The following is a 19594-nucleotide window of genomic DNA, read 5'->3' as shown; positions in this document are numbered from 1 at the left end:
AATTGGGGCTGTTTCAAAAGGCCCCCAGCTACACAGGGGCGTGCGTTTAGAAACCAACAGTTTTGAAGCCGACGTGGCCACCATTATGCTAATGGGGTGCTGCATATTCCTCAAAGTGCTTCGTTAGCATATTCCAAAGTGCCTCATTACCATAGCCCTTCCCAAAGGACGGATTAGTGTGGCCACAGAGAGAGAGTCTGATTTTCAGTTAGAATGGGTTGATTTGTTGCCAAAATTTTTTTATCAAAACAATCAATGCTTCATTTCAATAAAGTCAAAACATCTTATTTTACCTGTTCCATTTCAGGTTTTCCGTGTTTACATAATTATGATTAAAAAAAAAAAACGCCAAAGCAATACAGACAAAATAATAATGTTTAACTGAAATGTACCATGTTGACTTTCTTGAAATTATATGGTCAGGTTTTTTTAATATTCCTTTTTGCTTGAAATTCTGAATTTGGAAGAAAATCTCAAAATCAGAGCATTTGCTATACAATTGAAATTCCAGATTTTACTCAGTTCTTTAGTAATGGCAAAAAGTTTCTACATTTCTTGCTGTCAGAATTCCCTCTCTTGTATGCCCCCTTTCTTCTCTCAACTCTTCCCCAGCTGTGTTGCTCTTTTAAAAGAGTGCAGTAAAGAATATATGGGGGTGGGAGAAGGAGGAGAAATGTTTTGGATAGTTTCACAAGCTGCCAGACTCTAATATTTTTCATATGCAGATAAGTGCAGTGTATTGATATCACAACAGAGTCCACATTTTCTTGGTTGACAAATCCTAAATGAAATGCATTTTCAGATTATTTGCTGGGAACCATGTTACAACATAACTATGCCCACTGAGTTTGACATTACCATTAACTTGTGCTCAGGAAAGACCCAGGACTGGGGTCTTGTCTATACTGGAAATAGTTTGCTAATATAGATACACCAACTTACACTGACAATAGTGTTTTTGCTGGTATGCCTTACACTCATTCCCTGAACAAAATAAATGATACCAACAAAAGCTTTATTATGCCATATAATGACTCTGGGGTAGAGCTTGTGCTGTCATATCTATGTCAATAAAAAAAAAAAACAAAAAACCTCACACTTCTAACTGACCTAGCTGTACCAGTTAACCAAAAAATGTGGATAATTGGTAGCACTGCTACCTGGGCCTGGTCGTACTTCCTCACTGTGCTTAAACTGTATTTTCTAGTGTTCAAAAATATTTTCAAGCATAGTTTTTGTGAGAACAGTACTACTTGCTAGTATTTTTCTCAAACTCAACAAGCTGAAACGAGGATAGACATTACATCCGCCATCCATCCCTAGGTGATTTGAAACACCATATTAATTTTGTGTCGTACACTCTGGTTCTATTCTCACAGGTTGACTTAGGGTATGTCTTCCCTACCTAGAAGATTGACCCTGACCAGATCAATCTTGAGGGGTTCAATTTCACATGCCTAGTGCAAGATTGAACTATCAGAGTTTGATAGTCAGTCCCTGTACTCCTCAATCTTGTGAGGGGTAAGGGAGGTCAACAGGAGAGTTTCTCACATCGGTCTCCTTCTGTGAGGATGGTTGGGTAAGTCGATTGCAGATAAGGTGATTCCAAGTATGCAGTTGCAGTAGCTGGAATTTGTGTTATCTACAGTGAGCTTTAAGGTTTAGTGTAGACGTGTCCTTAAACAAGAAGAGAAGGAGGGAGAGTTTATATCCATGCTGACTATAAAACTTATACTGTATGCAAATTACTAGAAATAATTTCAAACTCTAGTCTGGATAGACCCAGTGTACAACAGCTGTCTTTGGCATAAGGTATGCAAATTTGTACAAAAACTGCTCTCAAGCAAGTAATATGATTAGTCCCTCACTTTTGTTAGCTTACCTACAACACTTAAAAATACATACTTTTTCTAACAATATGCTGTTTCTACAATTTGATGGTTTGTCATTTTAATTCACTCAAAGAGCTTAAGGCAGTGTTTCCCAAATGGTGAACCTCAGGGTTCCTCAAGAAAATTCCATTACAATAGCTGACTCCTCTGTGGCTTCCTGCTCTGCTGCCCTTAAACAGTAGAACTAAATTTAATTGGTTTAACAGCCAGGAGGGCAGTGGCAGGGATCTGGCCATTAAAACAACTGAATTTAGTACCATTATTTCAGCAGCGGCAGGGCAAGGAGCCAGAGAGAGCCCCTCATTCGCACAGCTGCCCAAGTGGCCACACTCCTCCAGTGGTTATGGCTCAGCTCACCCCTTCCAGAGAAACACCTCCACATCAGCCTTCCCTTCGGTGGGCACACGTGGCAGTCTGTGTAGGCTCCCCAGCCAGTGCTAGGGATGGGTTAATCCCAGGGGCCAGTTTGGGGCTGGAGTGAGAGAATCCTTTGGATTGGGAGGCAGGTTTCAGGCTGAGAGGGGGTTAAGCCTAGGGATGTTGGGGGGGTTGGTTCAGAATGGGGAGGTAAAGCTTGGAGATGGGGGGGTGGATTTGGGGTCTGAGGCAAGTAAAGCCTGGGGATGGGTTTGGGGGCCAAGGGAGGTAAGGCCTGGGAATGCGGTTTTGCCAAATTCTTTAAAGTTCAAAAGGGTTCCATGTCCAAATACAATTGGGAGACACTGCCTTAGGGCTTATCTTTTCTTTTGTGTATGTAATTTCGTGAGTACTAAGAATATGCTACTTTGCATTTTCTGTTTTACACAATCACCTGTCCTTGTGTCATTGTTAAAACCCTGCAAAGTCCATGGATATCTGCTTTGTATTAGTGGTTATTCACATCTCTTGTATGTCAATGTGGATATCTGCAGCTCATTTTTGTGGATGTGGATACAAATTTTCTATCTGTGGAGAGCTGTAGTCATTGTTAAATATTTTATGTTCATACCAAAGACAGGTAATTTTTAAAGAGATGTTTAATAAGTTGTTGATGCATATTTGAATCTGTACAAGGATATAGTCATCAAGATTTCTGCTGTGGTTACATGCACAATAAAGTGTATACAGATACTGAAATAAATATATATATAATATATATTTATTTATTTGAATGTCTTCTAATCATTTTGAGGTGGTTGTGAAACTTTTTCTGAGAGGAAAAATCAATTAGAGGAAGAAGTTTTGAACTAATCATTTAGATCATACTCATCTGAATTACTACTTCTTTGCTATGGAGTACTCCTTTACAAGCCTCTTAATCTCAGTGCCTCAATTTACTTCTCTGTAAATTGGGCACAATGCCTGCATTACAGAGCTGTAAAGACAACCTGTATGGGGCTCTACCTATTCTGTGACCCTAGAGTTTGCTGCAGAATTCAGTGCCTACTCCAGAATTGTACTCCAGAATCTGTTTTCAATTTTTAAAAATCTTTTTCTAGCTCTTGTGGTTAAAAATGATCTTCCATATGTGAACGGAGGATAAACCAAAGTTGTGATGTCATCCAGAATCTACAAACGAGCAGAAACAGCTTATTTTGAAGAGCACTTCATTACATGCACTTCAGTGTTGTTTCTGGAATCTTAACATTATCTTAGCTGAAATTTAGCAGAAAATATTCAGCTAGTATACTTATTCTGCGGTTCCAAATAATAATTTTCCACACCTTTCCAGGTGCCAAAATATCAATTTTCCCCAGCCCATCTGCCAAAACCTACAACTTGTTTCTTAACTTTGGAAATGTACCAAAACATTGTCGGTTAAAAAAGATAAATTTTGTTACACAATAATTAACATAATCAATGTTCCATTTTTATTATTTAAGTGATTGTTTTATTTATCTGAAGCTGTTCTAGAAGTTCCCGCCTGCGACATCAGAGCGCTGCAAACAGAGGGACACTTTTTGCACAGTGTAAGTCTAGATTACTGAACAAATAAAAGGTTTTTTGAGCATAGCCGTAAGCATTTCTAGGACAAACACCTAGCAGGGATACTCTAGGTTTACTTGGTCCTACTTCAGTGTAGGGGGGATGGACTTGACTTCTTGAGGTCCCTTTGAGCCCTTCATGTCTAAATAATGTGTACTGTACATCTCTGATATGAGGCTAAAGACAAATTTCCTTCTTAAGTAGGCCCTGGAGTGATTTAGTGCTATTGAAGTATGACAGCTTCATTAGGATTATTTCTTTCAAATGGTCCAAAAGCCAACTTTGAGAGGGGAAATTATTATTACATCTACTAGGACAGCGCCCTACATGCTTTACAGTTGTAGCTGTGTGGCTCCGTTGCTGTAAAATGCAATACCATTTCATGTCACCAGGAAACATCAATAAAAGACATGCATCTGCATTCACTGGGAATACTCTAGACTTAGTCGAGTAGCACAGTAGAATTTGGCCAATGGGCTTGATCCCCCACACTTGTTGAGGCCAGAGGCAACACCCAATTTCTCTGCAATGGGAGCAGGCTGGGGCTGACAGATTGTTGGGAGCTCATTTTTAAAGGGTGACTTGCATGTGAAATGAACAAAATGCCATTTCCTTTAACAAAAACTGCCATGTCCCCCCATTTACCATAAGTTTGCTTCATTAGTTCAAATGTATACCTCTGTGAATCATCCTAGGCGTCCCTCTCTCCAGCTGTTGTTTAGGGATGGATTGTGTGTGTGTACGGTTCCTCTTAATGGGATGTGTGTTTGTAAAATGGCTTTATTTAATACAATTGTAAACATTGTTGCTCATATTCCTGAGGATTTTAAACACCCTATATTAAGACACTGAAGATCAATAGATTTCATACCAGGGTACTCTAGTGCCCATAGTGTTAACATTCAGCAATAAAAACAGAACCTTTGTTCCACATACTAATCATTAGCTAATGCTTAACTCATGTTTATGGAAGTGATTATACATACTATGGAAAATCCTTGCATTTTTAGGAAGCTTATATGTTTCGTACTCTGGAGGTTTCTTGAACCTGTGGCACAGAACAATTTAAAAAAAATAAAAATAAAAAAAAAATTCAATTAAACTGAACTCTTCAAGTCCCCATAGAGAAATGCGTGGCAACAAAGATCCAAATCAGCCTTTGTCTGTCTTTGATTTGCTGTTACTAAAGATAGCTCAATGCAAAACTGACTGAAGATTAACAGAGCAATGTCACTAAACTAGGTGACTGGGCACCAAAAGCACAGGTGAAATTCGTTGTTAAGTGCAAAGTAATGCACACTGAAAAAAATAATCCTGGATATACATACAAAGCGATGGGGTCTAAATTAGTTACTACTTGAAAAAGTGATATTGGACTCACTGGATAGTATCCTGAAAATACCCATTCAGTTTGCAGTGGCAGTCAAAAAACCTAACAATATTAGAAACTAGTAGGGTAGTGATAAATAATAAAGCAGTGACTATAATGCCGCTATATAAATCCCTGGGGTACCCATACCTTGAATACTGAATGCAATTCTGGTTGCCTCATTTCAAGAAGTTGTACAGTAAACTCTTTCATATTTGGCAGCCCCGGGGATGGTGAGGTTGCCAGATATTCAAATATTCTGGATAATAGACAGGAATACCTAGCAATGTATAACACTAAATAAAAAACATTAGATATTAAGAAACAAACAAATGTATGCAGGGTATTTTATCAACAACAGTACTATTGTATCATCATTATCATCAATAGCCATGGGTTCAGTGCCCATTGGTGTCTGATGCCTCTCCATTTCCTTCCATATTTCCCTGTCCAGTGCAGAATAGTAGTGTACACTGTAAATTTATGCTGGATTTATTTGTATTTGCTTTCACTATGCTATACTTAAGGAAAACAACTAAAATTTATTTATGATCAAAATGCTGATTATTTGAGAGTTCTGGATAGTAGAATGCCAGATATGAGAGAGTTTACTGTATTAAAATCAGAAAACGTTCAGAGAAGGGCAACAAACATCATTAGTGGCATGGAACAACTTCCAGATGAAGAGATATTTAAAGGATTGGGCCTTCTCATCTTGGAAAAAGACAACAAAGGGAGATATGACAAGAGGCCCATAATATCATGACTGATGTATAGAAAATGAATAAGGAACTAATATTAACCCTTTCATATAACCCAAAAGCTAAGAGTACCCAGTGAGTTGAATAAGCAGCAGATTTAAAACAAACAAAAGGAAGTACTTTACTCAGTAAACCTCTGGGACTCATTGTCATGGGATGTTGTGAAGGCCAAAAAAAAGAAACGTAGGTTCAAAGATGAGTTTGTAGAGAATAGGTCCACCAACAGCGATGGCACAAGTTGGTCAGAGATGTGTCTTCACAAACCACGGGTCTCTACATTGCCAATTGCCTGAAGTTAGGACTGAATGGCTGGGGATGGATCATGAGAAAGTCATCTGTTCTCTGCCTTCCCTGAAACATCAGGCAAGGCCACCATCAGAGACAGGATACCATGCTAGATGATCTAATAGGACCATTCTTACGTTGGTCTGACCTAGTATGGCCTTTCTTATGTTCTTACAATAACAGAGAGGATAAGACTAGTGATTTCCTCAGCATGAAAAGACAACTTAAACCTAGCACAAAATAAGTATTCAGTTTCTGTCCTTTATCAGCCCAGTCCTTGCCTCTAAGCACTAACTTCAAATGCGTGAAAACAAAAAACAGTCCTATTGCACTTTAAAGACTAAAAACTTAATTTAGTAGGTGATGAGCTGTTGTGGGACAGACCCACTGAGGAAGTGTATCTGTCCCACAAAAGTTGATCACCTACTAAATTATGTTTTTAGTCTTTAAAGTGCTACAGGATTGCTTTTTCGTTTTGTGAGGATACAGAAGGTTACCTTGGGGACTCAGGGAACTACGACATTTGAGCAAGCTCCAAATCTGGGTTGTCCCTCTTTCGGAAGCACAGACCTCCTGACCAATGCTGTATCTATCAGCAGTGAGGATCACACCCAATTTAAGTAAATTAAGATTAATTAGAAAGAAATGGACAGTAAAATGTGTTTTAAAACATGTATTGAGACTAATTTACAATAAGTAGGAAGAGGGAAATAATGAATCAATTAACAAAGCATCTGTAATGTATAACACACAATAACAATAGCTTATAGTAACCATAACCCACGGTAACCAGAACAGTTACTTAGGCCTAAATCCTAGGACCAAAAATAGCCAATGGAGAAGAAAAGGGAAAGACTGCTAGTGGAGAAAGTTTGATGGAAGAACAAGAACATATACACTTGCTTTGTTGATTTTCAGAAGGCATTTGACAGTATAGATCAGAAAGTGACTTGGGCAGTGTTGGAGTTGTACAGCGTGGATAGAAGACCGATACAGTTGTTGGAACATCTCAATGACAATGTAGAGGCAGTGGTGAGAGCAAGCAGGGAGTTGGTAAGTTGGTTTAGAACGAGTAGAGAGGTACAAGACAAGATCCAATATCACCAAGTATCTTCATCACACATCTAGAGAGAAAGCGATGGATGAGATCAAGGAAAAGGTTAGAAGGGATATCTGTGCATGGGAAAAGAATTAAAAACTTGAGGTTTGTGGATGATATATATATCATTGAGCAAGAAGAGAAGAAGCTACTGAAAATGGTGCAGGTGCTAAATGAGGAAGGGAAGTGGTATGGACTGATTATGAACTCGATAAGACAAAAACAATGGCATTTATAGATAAGCAAATAGAAAGGAAGATCCAGTGTAGATGGGGTTGAGCTAGAGAAGCTCACGTATCTGGGGAGCAATGTAATGTATGATCTAGACCATAAGAAGGAAATAGCTACTAGAATAGCAAAAGCAAGTGTGAGTTTGAAGGCAATAGGTAAGATCTGGGGGAAGAAAGTGATTAGCTTAGGACCAAAGCTGAGCACCTTGAAAATGTGTGTAATCAGCAGCATGTTGTACAAATGTGAGATGTGAGCGATAACAAAAGATTCAAGGAGAAGAATATCGGCATTCGAGTGGCGTTGTTATGGAAAGATTCTGAGAATAGGATGGATGCAGAAGGTCAACAATAAAGAATTATGTGGGAAGGTACAGCCAAAAGAGAATCTACTGAAGCAAGTTACACAATGAGAGTTTCAGCTATTTGGGCATATTTGCAGAATGAATGATGGGAAAAAAAATCAAAACCTTGGTAGTGTCGTAATGGATGGTTCCAGTAGGAGAGGCAGACCCCACAGAGAATGGGTAGATGATATAGTAGATTGGTGCAGAGCTAGTCTACAGAAACTAAGCCACTCTGCACTGGACAGGAAAAGATGGAAGGAAATAGTGAGAGAGGCATCAGACACCAACGGGCGCTGAGCCGATGATGACGACGACCCTGGGTGACAAGGAGAATAATGTTACAGGCAATGCCGAGGAATGGCAGCTTGAAGCCTGGGACCTTCTCCTGTCAAGCTGCGTGAAAGCTCTTTGGGAGGAACACCAGGGAGATCCCACGAAGAGATGGAGAACAGCTTCACTAACTTGCTAATGAAAGATAACAAGATGAAACTGACTCCATGCGGGAGCTGTCTGAGGGGGCTGCTCTGATAGAATGCTCTGCTGGAACTGCAGCTGGATCTTGAATTGCTTCTTAACTGCTGTTCTACTGCTGCTCAACTCCCCTCTTGATTGACAGGCGCAGTCTTTTATTTGCCCAATGGCATGAAAGTTCTGTGGTAAAAGGGTGGGAAGATCCCTCTGAAACTGAATTGACCCTGCCCGCCTGGGCTACTGTCATCTGACCTCTTCGCAAAATGGAGTCTGCCTTTTAAAAATGGAGTCCCACAGGAGGCCGACGTGTAACGTAGCCTTGCCGATGACAGGTAGATATGCGGTAATGAGAATGTGCTCCCAGTGCTGCCACGTAATTCCAGGATACCTGACTCTGCTTTCACATTTGAGTCAGCCCATTAAAATGACTCTTGAACAATGAGACCCTCTGTTGCTCTTTATTGGCATTTGGATTTCAAATTCCAGCTCAACTCTCATGGATAACAGGTTTCTGGGGAGTCTGTACTCACCAGAGCTGCCAAAGTATGGCAGGTTATGATTTCTGTACCAGAACACCTGTGGTGTGGCCACTGTATTTTAAGGGACACCTTGTCAGTGCTGAAGACACCCTTTGCCTGTCTATTAACATAGCAATTACGGTAAGTCAATCTGTGATAACCTTTGCCCCCACCCACCGCACCCACCTGCCTGCGCTAATAGGTTGTTTCCTCCATAGTCAGCAGAAGGGTTTGCATGCAGATTATAAACTACCTTCCCTTCATTATGGCAGCCCAAAGGTCACTCTGAGAGCCCAAGAAGAACCAAATGCAGGAACAGCAGAATTGAAGTCGATAGTCGTACTCTAGAATGATGGACTTCTGAACTTGAAAGGGAACCTTTGCAAACCTGGTAAGTCCTGGCTGTTTATGTTCCTGGGTTTTCTTTCTCAGTGAGGCATAAAGGAAGACATGTCACTGAAGTCAAGCTCAGTTGTTAGTAGCACACTTCTTCTGTGCCAATGCAGCTAGATCTCAGCCTAGAATGTCTAAATGAGAGGCTTTACTCGTGTGTGGGAAAGAGGGTGTGCTGCAGTACAAAACTTAATTGATGTGTTCAGCTTCACTAGAAAACCTACTCCTTTCATGGCTCTGTCTACGTTAACAAATGTGAGCAATTGTTCGCTAGTTAGTAGGCTACAGAGCGTGGCAGCAGTCTAAGCAGAAACCATCATTTTCAGCCAATGTGAACTCCCTTTACAGGACTATGTGCCTGAATAGAGAGAAGAATATCTCATACTCGTCCTTAGAAAAGAAGAGCCTTCAAAGCTGACCTCCAAAAAGTTTTTAAAATCATGTAGGAGCTCTAATATAATCCAGGGACATAATCTCATCGGGGTAGCCCAGTTAATTTGTAGCCTCACCACATACAAACAGTCCTGCAGCATGTTAAAGACTAACAATTTTATTTATTAGGTAATGAGCTTTCATGGGTAAGACCCACTTCATCAGTTTCTGGGGTAGAAATGAGGAATCATGGTAAATATAAAACAGGGAGGAGGAGAGATAGGTTCCCATTTAATTTATGCTTCTCAGAGGTCCTCTTAACGATAGGTGCCTCCCCCTCCCTTTTTTCCTTTGCTTCTCTCTCTCTAAATCACACTTTTACTAAAGGCAAAGAGAGTGCTGAAGAATGATGCATTACAAAGTTGAACCACATTGTACTTCAGACATATCCACATCTTCAGCCACATTTTCTCTCAATAAGCAGTTTCTTTTTGCACTGCTTACACTTGACAAGTTTTCCTTTTTCACCTGGGGAATGAATTTCTTCAGAATATTCTCAAATAGGGTTTGTTTTACACCCAGAAGCTATGACAGTATTTCTATGGCAATAGGGTAGGGGAATATAGGAAGCTGTGTATGTGCTGAATAATGTCTTCTCTTTTTCTTTCCAGTCTGCTCGACTGTTCCTTTCTATGCTGCCTTCATCCTTTCAGAAAAAAAAAAAAAAGGGGGGGGGGCAGTGATTTTTTTAAACATTTTTTTAATTTGTTAAATTCCACACTTTCCAAGATGCTCTATGTAACTTTTATGAAAATTTCCTGGATTTATTCTCCATTTTTTATTTTCATATTTCAGTTTTCAATTTAGTGTGTTTTGTGAAATCAAAGCAGTAGCAAAGCAGACAGATGGTGAGATGGTGACACAATAACAGCACCTATTCTTGGGTGGCAGGAGCAAATTTGTTCTTTTAATTCTTTCCTCCCACCTCTCATGGATACCATGTGCTTAAAATTGCTTCTAGCCTTATTTTAATTTGTTAACTTTAAGAAGACTAACATGTAGGTGACTTTCCACATGCAAGTGCTGCTTGCACCCCAACAGTGCTCTGACCTCTCACATCATGCCATGTGCCATTTCCATGTGCCAGAAATACTTAACGGGGATTATATGGATGTTGCTTGGTCTTGCCGTGAGGGCAGGGGACGGGACTTGATGACCTCTTCAGGTCCCTTCCAGTTCTAGTGTTCTATCATTCTAAGACTCCACTTGCCAGCTGACTTATAATAAGGCTGCCTGTATTACACCCTTTGTAGAGCCAGGCCCAGACAGCGGAAAACAAAAGATTTATAAAGCATATTCCTTGTAGCCATTTCCCCTGTTGTGTGCCAATCTAGTACGTTCCAGTCCCTTCTCTCTTCTGTGTTCCGTTGCCAGTTGTCTGTCTGTCTAATTTCCTCTTCTGCCTGCATGATACCACGATTCCTCCTGGTTTCACATCTAGGCTGTTCTTCCAGGTAATTCGTCTTAATTTCTTCCTATTCTAAGTCTAAATATAATACAGTGAGAAGGCTAAGAACATGAATTTCTGATCTTTAAAACTTCTCAACATAACAGCTTTTATATTATTATTATTTATTATTTGTTAACCATCCTTATATAGATGGCACAGTTCTGTTACAAAATAGTATATTTGGCTAGGGGACCCCACTGGCAATAAGGGGTGTTCTGACAATGAAGGGCTCATCAAAAGGAGGGGTGGGAATATTCTTCATTCCTTCTCCGGTCAGTCATCTGAGCCCATCAGATATACCCTAGGCCGAAAGGCAGCGGCAATACCACAGAATGTTCTGAAAGCATGTGACTAAGAACTGACCCATAACACTAGACCAGATTCTCCAGCAACACATCCAAGTCTGAGTTTGGAGATCCAGCTACTGCCTTGAGAGACTGTGCCTCTGTTCCCAGTCATCTGTTTTCAGGACACTCTAGGAAGGTGTTGCTGGCTTGCATTCCGCCACGTACCTAACAGAATCAAGTGACTTGGAAAGAGAATGAACAGGGATGATGTGGACAGCTTGGTATAAATTCTCTGTGTAGTTTGTGTTGTGAAGGAAGGACTGTGTCCAAGAAAGCAAAGCTTCAGAGTGAAGGGATAACTTGGAGAAGTGGGAGGAAGAGGTAGTGAATTACTTGTTTGTTGTCTTTGGTTATAGAATCATAGAATAATAGGATGGGAAGGGACCTCAAGAGGCCATCAAGTCCAGCCCCCTGCCCTCATGGCAGGACCAAGTACTGTCTAAACCATCCCTGATAGACATATATCTAACCTGTTCTCCAATATCTCCAGCGATGGAGATTTCACAACCTCCCTTGGCAATTTATTCCACTGTTTGACCACCCTGACAGTTAGGAACTTTTTCCTAATGTCCAACCTAAACCTCCCTTGTTGCAGTTTAAGTAAGTCCATTGCCTCTTGTTCTGTTCTCAGAGGCCAAGAAGAAGTTTTCTCCCTCCTCTTTATGAAACCCTTTTAGATACTTGAAAACCGCTATCATGTCCCCACCTCAATCTTCTCTTTTCCAAACTAAACAAGCCCAATTCTTTTAGCCTTTCTTCATAGGTCACGTTCTCTAGACCTTTAACCGTTAACATGGATAATGAATATGTTCAACATCACATCAAGAAGCTGCAAGAGCAGCGTATGTTCATGCAGAAGAAAACCTTCACCAACTGGATGAACAATGTCTTCTACAAGAACAATGTAAGTAGTCTCTTCTCCTTTGGACTCTTTTTTTTTCATTCTTAATTTTGTCTTCTGCTCAGCCTTTTCCTATTTACTGTCACTAGATGTATAAGCAGCAGAGGCTTATGCTGAGTAAAGTGATCCAACCATGCATTTTCCACCATGCCTACAAAATAAACCTTCTGATTTTCCTTGGAGTCCAGGTTCCTGGTCTCCCCTACAATCAGGGTTCAGTCTTGTGGCATAAAAACAAAACTGCCTTGTAGAATCTGTACAATCTAATCCCATTGTTCTGGGGCTAGAATGGCTCCTGCAGCATCGTTGACTATGAATCTCCAGTGCAGTCTTAATAGGAACACATTTTAAGTGAAAGAAACCTAGAAATTGATCATTTGAGAAGTTAATGATGCATTGATGACATTTACTAAATTGTAGCTCTGTGCAATGCTTCTAAATCTTTTGGGGAAGTTCCCGTTGACCAGACTGGGACCTTACATGTAACCACCAGTGCTTACCGCCTCCCGTTCAACAGTGCATTTTATCACCCACAGTGAAGTGGGAATTGTTCTAAAGGATAGTCTTGCAACCAGTGGAGCAGTTTAGCTTCCACTGGGAGTTAGACTGTCATGAGCATTACTGTCTGTGAGATGGGCAGTGATGACTCATCAAAGACGGACGTTTTTAAGCTCTGGTAACAAAGAGGTAGCTATATTAGTCTGTATTCTAACAAAACAAAACAGCAGTAATGTACCACTTTAAAGACTAACAATGATTTTTTCAGTGATGAGCTTTTGGGGGACAGACCCACTTCATCAGATCAATATCTAATGAAGATAAGCTTCAGGCTTTGGTAGCTTTAGGGCAGAGGCAAAGGGATTGATTAAATATTACTTAGTGTGCAAAAACTATGAAAAACAACCCAGTTCTGCCACCCAAACAAGGAGATATCAAAGTACACTCTACTCATATGTATAATTTCAGTGAAATCAGAGTTCAAAAGCTGACTTCTATTCTAAATTTCCCTAGCAAATTCCTGCTTGCACCTCATAATCATGGAGAGAGGGAGAGACCTTTCAAACCATATAAGGAATGAAGTTGCTTGAGGAGCTTATCTATGTCTTCTCAGGAATGTACTTTCAGTTTCTGGCCCCATGCACTGAAGAAGCGAAGATAGCAAGCTACATTTCAGAGATAGGCACGGATTCCTGGCTGACCATCTGGCAGCAAGTAATTGCAGGACAAAAAAACTCTGCTCTGCAAACAGAAGCCACTTTTGTTTGTTCTCATTCTCTAATAATAATGTTGTTCCACTGTCAGTTTATTTAATAATGTGAGTTTGGTAGCTTTATTCCAATTTGTATGGAACCATGGAACTATTTTATATAATAATAATGTGATTAATATTTATTACTGTGTGAAGGCGCAAAGCACAGATCCATAGAGAAAACTTCCAATAATTTAAAAAAAAAATTGGCTTCCTGACTAAAACTGACACAGAACATAACCAAGAGGCTTTTACCTTTTTAAAACAGTCAGATGTTCTCCTGCAGGTGAGCCTGATGAACCCACAGATGATAAAGCAGGGTTTGATCTTTAATCTTGTTGTTATTTGATCTTATTTTCCTCACATACAATTCTATTCCTAATTCAAAAAACTATTACTTCATCTTAAAGGTATGAGTTTGTTTTGAGAAATTAATAGTTCAGAATCATATTAAATTACCCTAGGAGGTATGGTGTGGTCTAATATATGACCCACTTTGAGTTAATATGCGGAGGCCAAAAGGGATTCCTCGGACATGCTGTAATTAGGTTACAGTACACAGCCGTCCTGCCAGATTGCTGAAGCATTAGGTTACCTCCTTGGTAACAGAGTTATATGCTTTTTGTGGATGGATCTTAATGCACACATGATTGATGGCTGGGACAACCCTTTACTTGAGGTTGTAACTAGTGTTCCATTGTAGCCCTGAACTGGAATTCAAGCCAGGAGATAGTGTAAAAACTGGTGAGTCTAAAACACTTGTTTTAAACCACAGGAGGTCTATGTTATCCATTTCCTTTTAGTGCTCCCTTTTACCTATTTGTATTTTAATACACCATTTCCCGTCACGGTAATCAGGGGAGCGGGAACCACTGGCCACGTGACTGCCCCCCCATGCGACTTCTCCCCACATGACCAGGTTAAGGCCAGGACAACCCTCTCTCTGCCCCAAGCCTCACCCCCAGCCTGTCTCTTCCCCCAAGCTTCCCCTGCTGAACAATGTGGCCTGAGGAACTCAAAGGAGGCCAGCAGTCTCTGGCAGGTGAGTGTGAGGGGCCCAATCCCTGCTGCCGATACCAGGTCCCCTTGCCAGTCCCCTGAGCTGCCCAGAGGTTCTGGTCTCTCCTGGCCTCTTGCCCTTCCTGCCCATGGCATTTGGGGGGTGAGGGGGGCATGTGGCCTCTCACTCAGACCTACCCCTGGCCCCATGCATTGCCAGTGACATAGCCCTTTCTTGATCCTGCAGCAAAGTGACAACCCTGTGCTCAGGATATTAATCTGTTTCCACAACAATTATTATGATGTCACCGCTTTGACATTGAGACTTCCTTGACAAGGTTGGAGAGAAAGTGAACTGTAAGGGATAAAGCCATAGATAGATTTGATTATTAGCACTTATGGCAATAAAAATTCTGGGGAAAAAGGGAGCCTTTTCACCTGAGCGTGAATGTGCCTCTTTAAAGTCAACACAAAAATATCCACCTGTACGGAAAGTAACTCTTGCCTCTGTGTATTTGTTATATCCACACAATGCTGAAAGTGGGTGGTTATATAAGCAAGACTTCAGAAAGGATTGAAGAGATGGCACTAACACCTTGGGCCTAAACTTAATTATATAAATTGGAAGGGAATATTTTGCTTCCTTCAGGACTCACCCCCAAACTGGCCTTTTCCCTCTCTTAAAGCAAATCAAGTAGCCTTCAGGTGAAACCCAGGAAGAGGCTGGAGGTCTTGCTTGAGAATATGTGGAGGAAGCTCTGGAAATGGAGCTGGCCATTGGCTGAATAAAGGAGAGCTTCCCACCATGCAGGAATTTATCGCCCAGCCAGAATTTACCTTCCTTGCTCTCTGGCCAGGAAGAATTTGGCATCCGGGTTGATGTACTGTCTGCCAATGAAGCAGAACAGAACAGAAGAGAGGATAATTCAGTAGCAGAAGCACAGAGTACTGGAGTTTTTGAAAAGCATAGAAACTGCTAAATCTTACAGAACTGCTCCACCAGCCTGCCCTCGTTTAGGCTGCTGGGTCTACGCTCACCTTGAATATTGACTGCTGCTATGTAATTTTAGATATGCCAATTGCGTACCAAAAATCAGTTTAGCAGCTGTCAATATTCGTCTCTATCCTCACGGCAGAATGTCAAAAGGAGTGCACCTCCCATTGATATTACTTAATCATTGAAGCTCACAAGGAGTTCCAGGTTTGACATTGACCGTGGAATGCACCTTTTAGTGCAAGCATGAAACAGCACCCTGGAAGATCAAACCTAAGCATTCAGTCTTCCCCAGCGAGTGTAGACCAAGCCTCTGGGTGCCGTTGCCATTAACCTTGTAGCAGGTTTGCTCGCAGACACAGGTGAAACTAGATCTCACAGAGCAGATCTTGTGATTTCAACACCTGGATGCTCTTTCTCAGTGTTTTTGAAAAATCAAAATCCATCAGCCAGGGGCAAGAGCCACAGAGGTCAAGTTTCTATGTGGTGTATTTTATCTTTGCAGGTGAACATTGTGATACAAGACATCTACACAGACCTGAAAGATGGCATTTACCTCCTACGACTGCTGGAGCTGCTCTCTGGAGAATCACTGCCTAGACCAAACTGGGGCAAGATGAGGGTACATTTTCTGGAGAACAATAGCAAAGCCATCACATTCCTCAAATCCAAGGTGAGAATTGGAAGCCTACACTCACCTGAACATTTTCCAAGCTCATTTTAAAATTAAATTGGCAGTGGTTTTTGCTTGATTGCTTGTCTGTTTTCCCTGATAGTACATAATGAAAGTGAGAGATTTTTTTTACTCTGTTCATTTTTCCCTCTTTACCTCAGTTACACAAGCTTTACCTGGTTTCATGTTAACCTTCTCTGGAGTTTCCTCTTCAACAAAGAGAAGAGGGTTGTTCTGCTGCTGCCCCTGCATCTTCTGTAGTTTTCTCTTAGTCTCTGGCAGCTTGAGAAATTGTCTACCTTGGAGCTTTCTGATATCAATATTCTCTCTTGTTTCTCATTGAAGGGACATCCTCTAAATCATTTGTGTGCTTTTTGTTAATAAAACAAATGTAGTACAGTATGTGGGCACAGTGGAATCCAAATAACCAAGTTGATTAAATATATGCATCATGGAAGGCTTAGCTACACCAATGTTTGGCTACTCTGTCAGGGTTCTGGGTGGCATATGAAACACAGAAGACAGAGCCAATAAAAAGTTCACCAACTATTTGCAAGGATGTGACTCTATATTGTACAGTTTTGCTTGTCATTAGAATAAGAGCCCAGAGCCAGGATTACCTTTATTTTTTCCAATCCGTGTGCAGAATAAATTTTGTTGTGTGCTCCAAGGTAGATGGGGACATGCACCACCAGTAGAAACATATGCTACTGGCTGTGGGTGCTCTGCTAATCATCTGAACAGCAGCTGAATCTCTCCTAGCAGCCACCCGAGCACTCTTCTTAAAGGGAACACTGTCCAGAAGAAACATATTTTTCCACACATTGTTTATTACACAATTGCCCCCTCCAAAACAGTGGACACCGATTTATTTCATACTGAAGGGAATTGCTGTCTGTTAGCAGGTGCAAATAAAGGTGATTGGGCCTGAGAATATCGTTGATGGAGATCGAACCCTAATTCTAGGACTAATCTGGATCATTATTCTCCGGTTCCAGATTTCTTCCATCACACTTGATAAGGTAAAACAAGATGGTTGTTCTTCTGATTGCCTATATGTGTTTTAGAGATTTCATAGAGATTAAAGCCAGAAGGGATCATTATTATCTGTTCTGACCACATGGATCACGCAAACCAAAACTCTTCACCCAGAGATTTTTGCATCTAGGCCAATCAGGTATGGTTGAACCAATAAGATGGTTGAACCAGTTTTGCTATTTCTTTTCTGCTGTGCAGAATAGTTTAATGTATCCAAGACCGCTGATGGACTGGTCATCTGCTGACTGCATTCATATGATGTTCGATTCAGACTCATTTTCCATCACTAATGAAAGCACAGGTCTTGGTTGAGACAGCTGAAGGAGCAGTGACATTATCTCAGCCAGTACAAGGAAGGATGGCTCCAGTGTTCAGCCGTCATGTGTGTTTACCACAGCTCTCTGCTGACTGGCTGACAGCTAATAAAAGAGCTCCACTGTTGACATCATACACACAGACTCCCTAAAGATATGCATCATTCACCCAATGCCTTTCAATGCAAATGCACAGGCCCCCTACTATTTAATTTTGTAGACTGTGGACTGTAAGGGACCATTAACTCATCTAATCTGATCTCCCATGTAACACAGTCCATTAATTTTTACCCAAGGTGCCAACAATAGTGTCTGAGGTCCTGCCAAGGGGAAAGAATGGATTAAGTGGGATTCTTCGGAGATCCCAGCAAAGGAATGTGGACAAAAAATCCACAAGCCCAGTCAATCTGACCAGGGAGAAGATTTCTTCCCGATTCCATCTCCAGTGATCAGCTGTATCCTGAGTAGGCGAGCAAAGCACGCCAGCCAATTAACCAGAAAGAGGCTTCCCTGTTGTACTCCCTTAGAACAGGGCTCCACACTATTCAGTTGCAACTGTAGCTAGGGAGCGACTGCTGTCATTAGGGCAGGATTTTATTGCTCAGCCAGAATTTATCTTCCTTGCTGTCCTGCCAGGAGGAATTCGGAGTCCGTGCTGATGTGCTATCTGCCAACGAAGCTCTGCTGATCTGGTGTCAACATAAGACTGCCAGCTACTCCAATGTGAGTGTGAAGGACTTCTCCAGAAGCTGGTCGGATGGCCTGGCCTTCAATGCTCTCATTCACGTTCACAGGTAAGTTGGTGAGGAGGGGATGCTGCCATAAGAGCTGATGCCGCTGTGTCTAGCTCTACCATGATGACTTCCAGAGTGTGAATCAGTGGTGCAAGTAGAACCCATTTCTGATAGGTATGGGAGGGGGGCACGAGATCTCCCCAAGTGACTCCTCCCTGCTTGACCCCATGCTGTTCCTGTCCCATCCCTATGCTCCATCCCCTGTTAAATAGGGGAGCTAGGGGGCTCCATCCTCCTCCCTCTTCACCAGAGACTTTGGAACTCCAGTGGCCTCTCTGGCAGTTCCTCCAGTGCAGATGTACCACCCGCAGCCCTGTCACCTCGTGGAATGGCTGTATGTATGTCAGACAGATGCAGCTGTGTAGAAGGGCTTGGCCCCGTACTCTGCTCCTCCTGTGTCTTACCAGTACAGAGTAATGGCTATAAATGTCTTGCTGGTACAATGTACCGGACCACAGTGCCCAGCTTGACTGATGGACAAGAAAATGTTTTCTTCTTCCCCCTATGCTCTTGTACACTCAGCGCTGCCATTTCTCTAAAAGAGTGTCTTGCTCAGAAATCAAGTAGAATCTGCTAGGTAAGCATTAAATCTACCACTGTAAATCATTGATATCAAAGGGCTGATGACAAGTCAAGAGGATATTTTGTTCCACTATTGTAAGTGGCCAGTCATTGCTAAGGCTTAGAAGTACATCATCAGATCAGCCACTTCATGTTCTCTGCAGGAGCAATGTTTCTGTGCTCAGGAATGTGATTTTGCTAGCATTGCCATGCAGGACAGTTGCTTCTTGCTGATCTTGGCTATCCGTTGTTAGGAATGCATCACTGTGGTCTCCAAGCTTGGGTCCTCCTGTTCAAAACATTTGCATGAAGGAAAATAGGAGAGAAATAGATGTTAAATTTGCTTTCTTTCATCTTCCCCTTCCCCTTTGGTTTCAGTTGCACTTTCTGAAATGTTACTGACAATGGGGTTTTCTATGGTCTCCACTAGCACTTGCACCTTTGAGTTCAATGAGAGCTGTAGGAAGCAGGTTCTCCCTCTTCCTCTGGATGCCCATTTTGAGGGGTGGGGGAAC

At 41.5% G+C, this 19594-nt stretch overlaps 1 protein-coding gene across 1 annotated transcript in view; it reads left to right on the top strand.

The window, feature by feature from the left end:
- Nucleotides 1–12349: 12349 nt before the first annotated feature.
- The window catches only part of SPTBN5 (spectrin beta, non-erythrocytic 5), a 153780-nt gene continuing 146535 nt past the window's right edge, over nt 12350–19594 (top strand). Inside the window, exons 1-4 of the mRNA XM_074997660.1 lie at nt 12350–12460; nt 16205–16372; nt 17278–17394; nt 18361–18518. Of these exons, the coding sequence (XP_074853761.1) occupies nt 12350–12460; nt 16205–16372; nt 17278–17394; nt 18361–18518 (554 nt within the window). The remainder of the gene's footprint in view (nt 12461–16204; nt 16373–17277; nt 17395–18360; nt 18519–19594) is intronic.

Source organism: Carettochelys insculpta, chromosome 6, assembly GCF_033958435.1.
Source record: "Carettochelys insculpta isolate YL-2023 chromosome 6, ASM3395843v1, whole genome shotgun sequence".
Taxonomy (NCBI): domain Eukaryota; kingdom Metazoa; phylum Chordata; order Testudines; family Carettochelyidae; genus Carettochelys; species Carettochelys insculpta.
The sequence above is the reverse complement of the archived record's forward strand: the minus strand, read 5'-3'. Positions and strand labels throughout refer to the sequence as shown.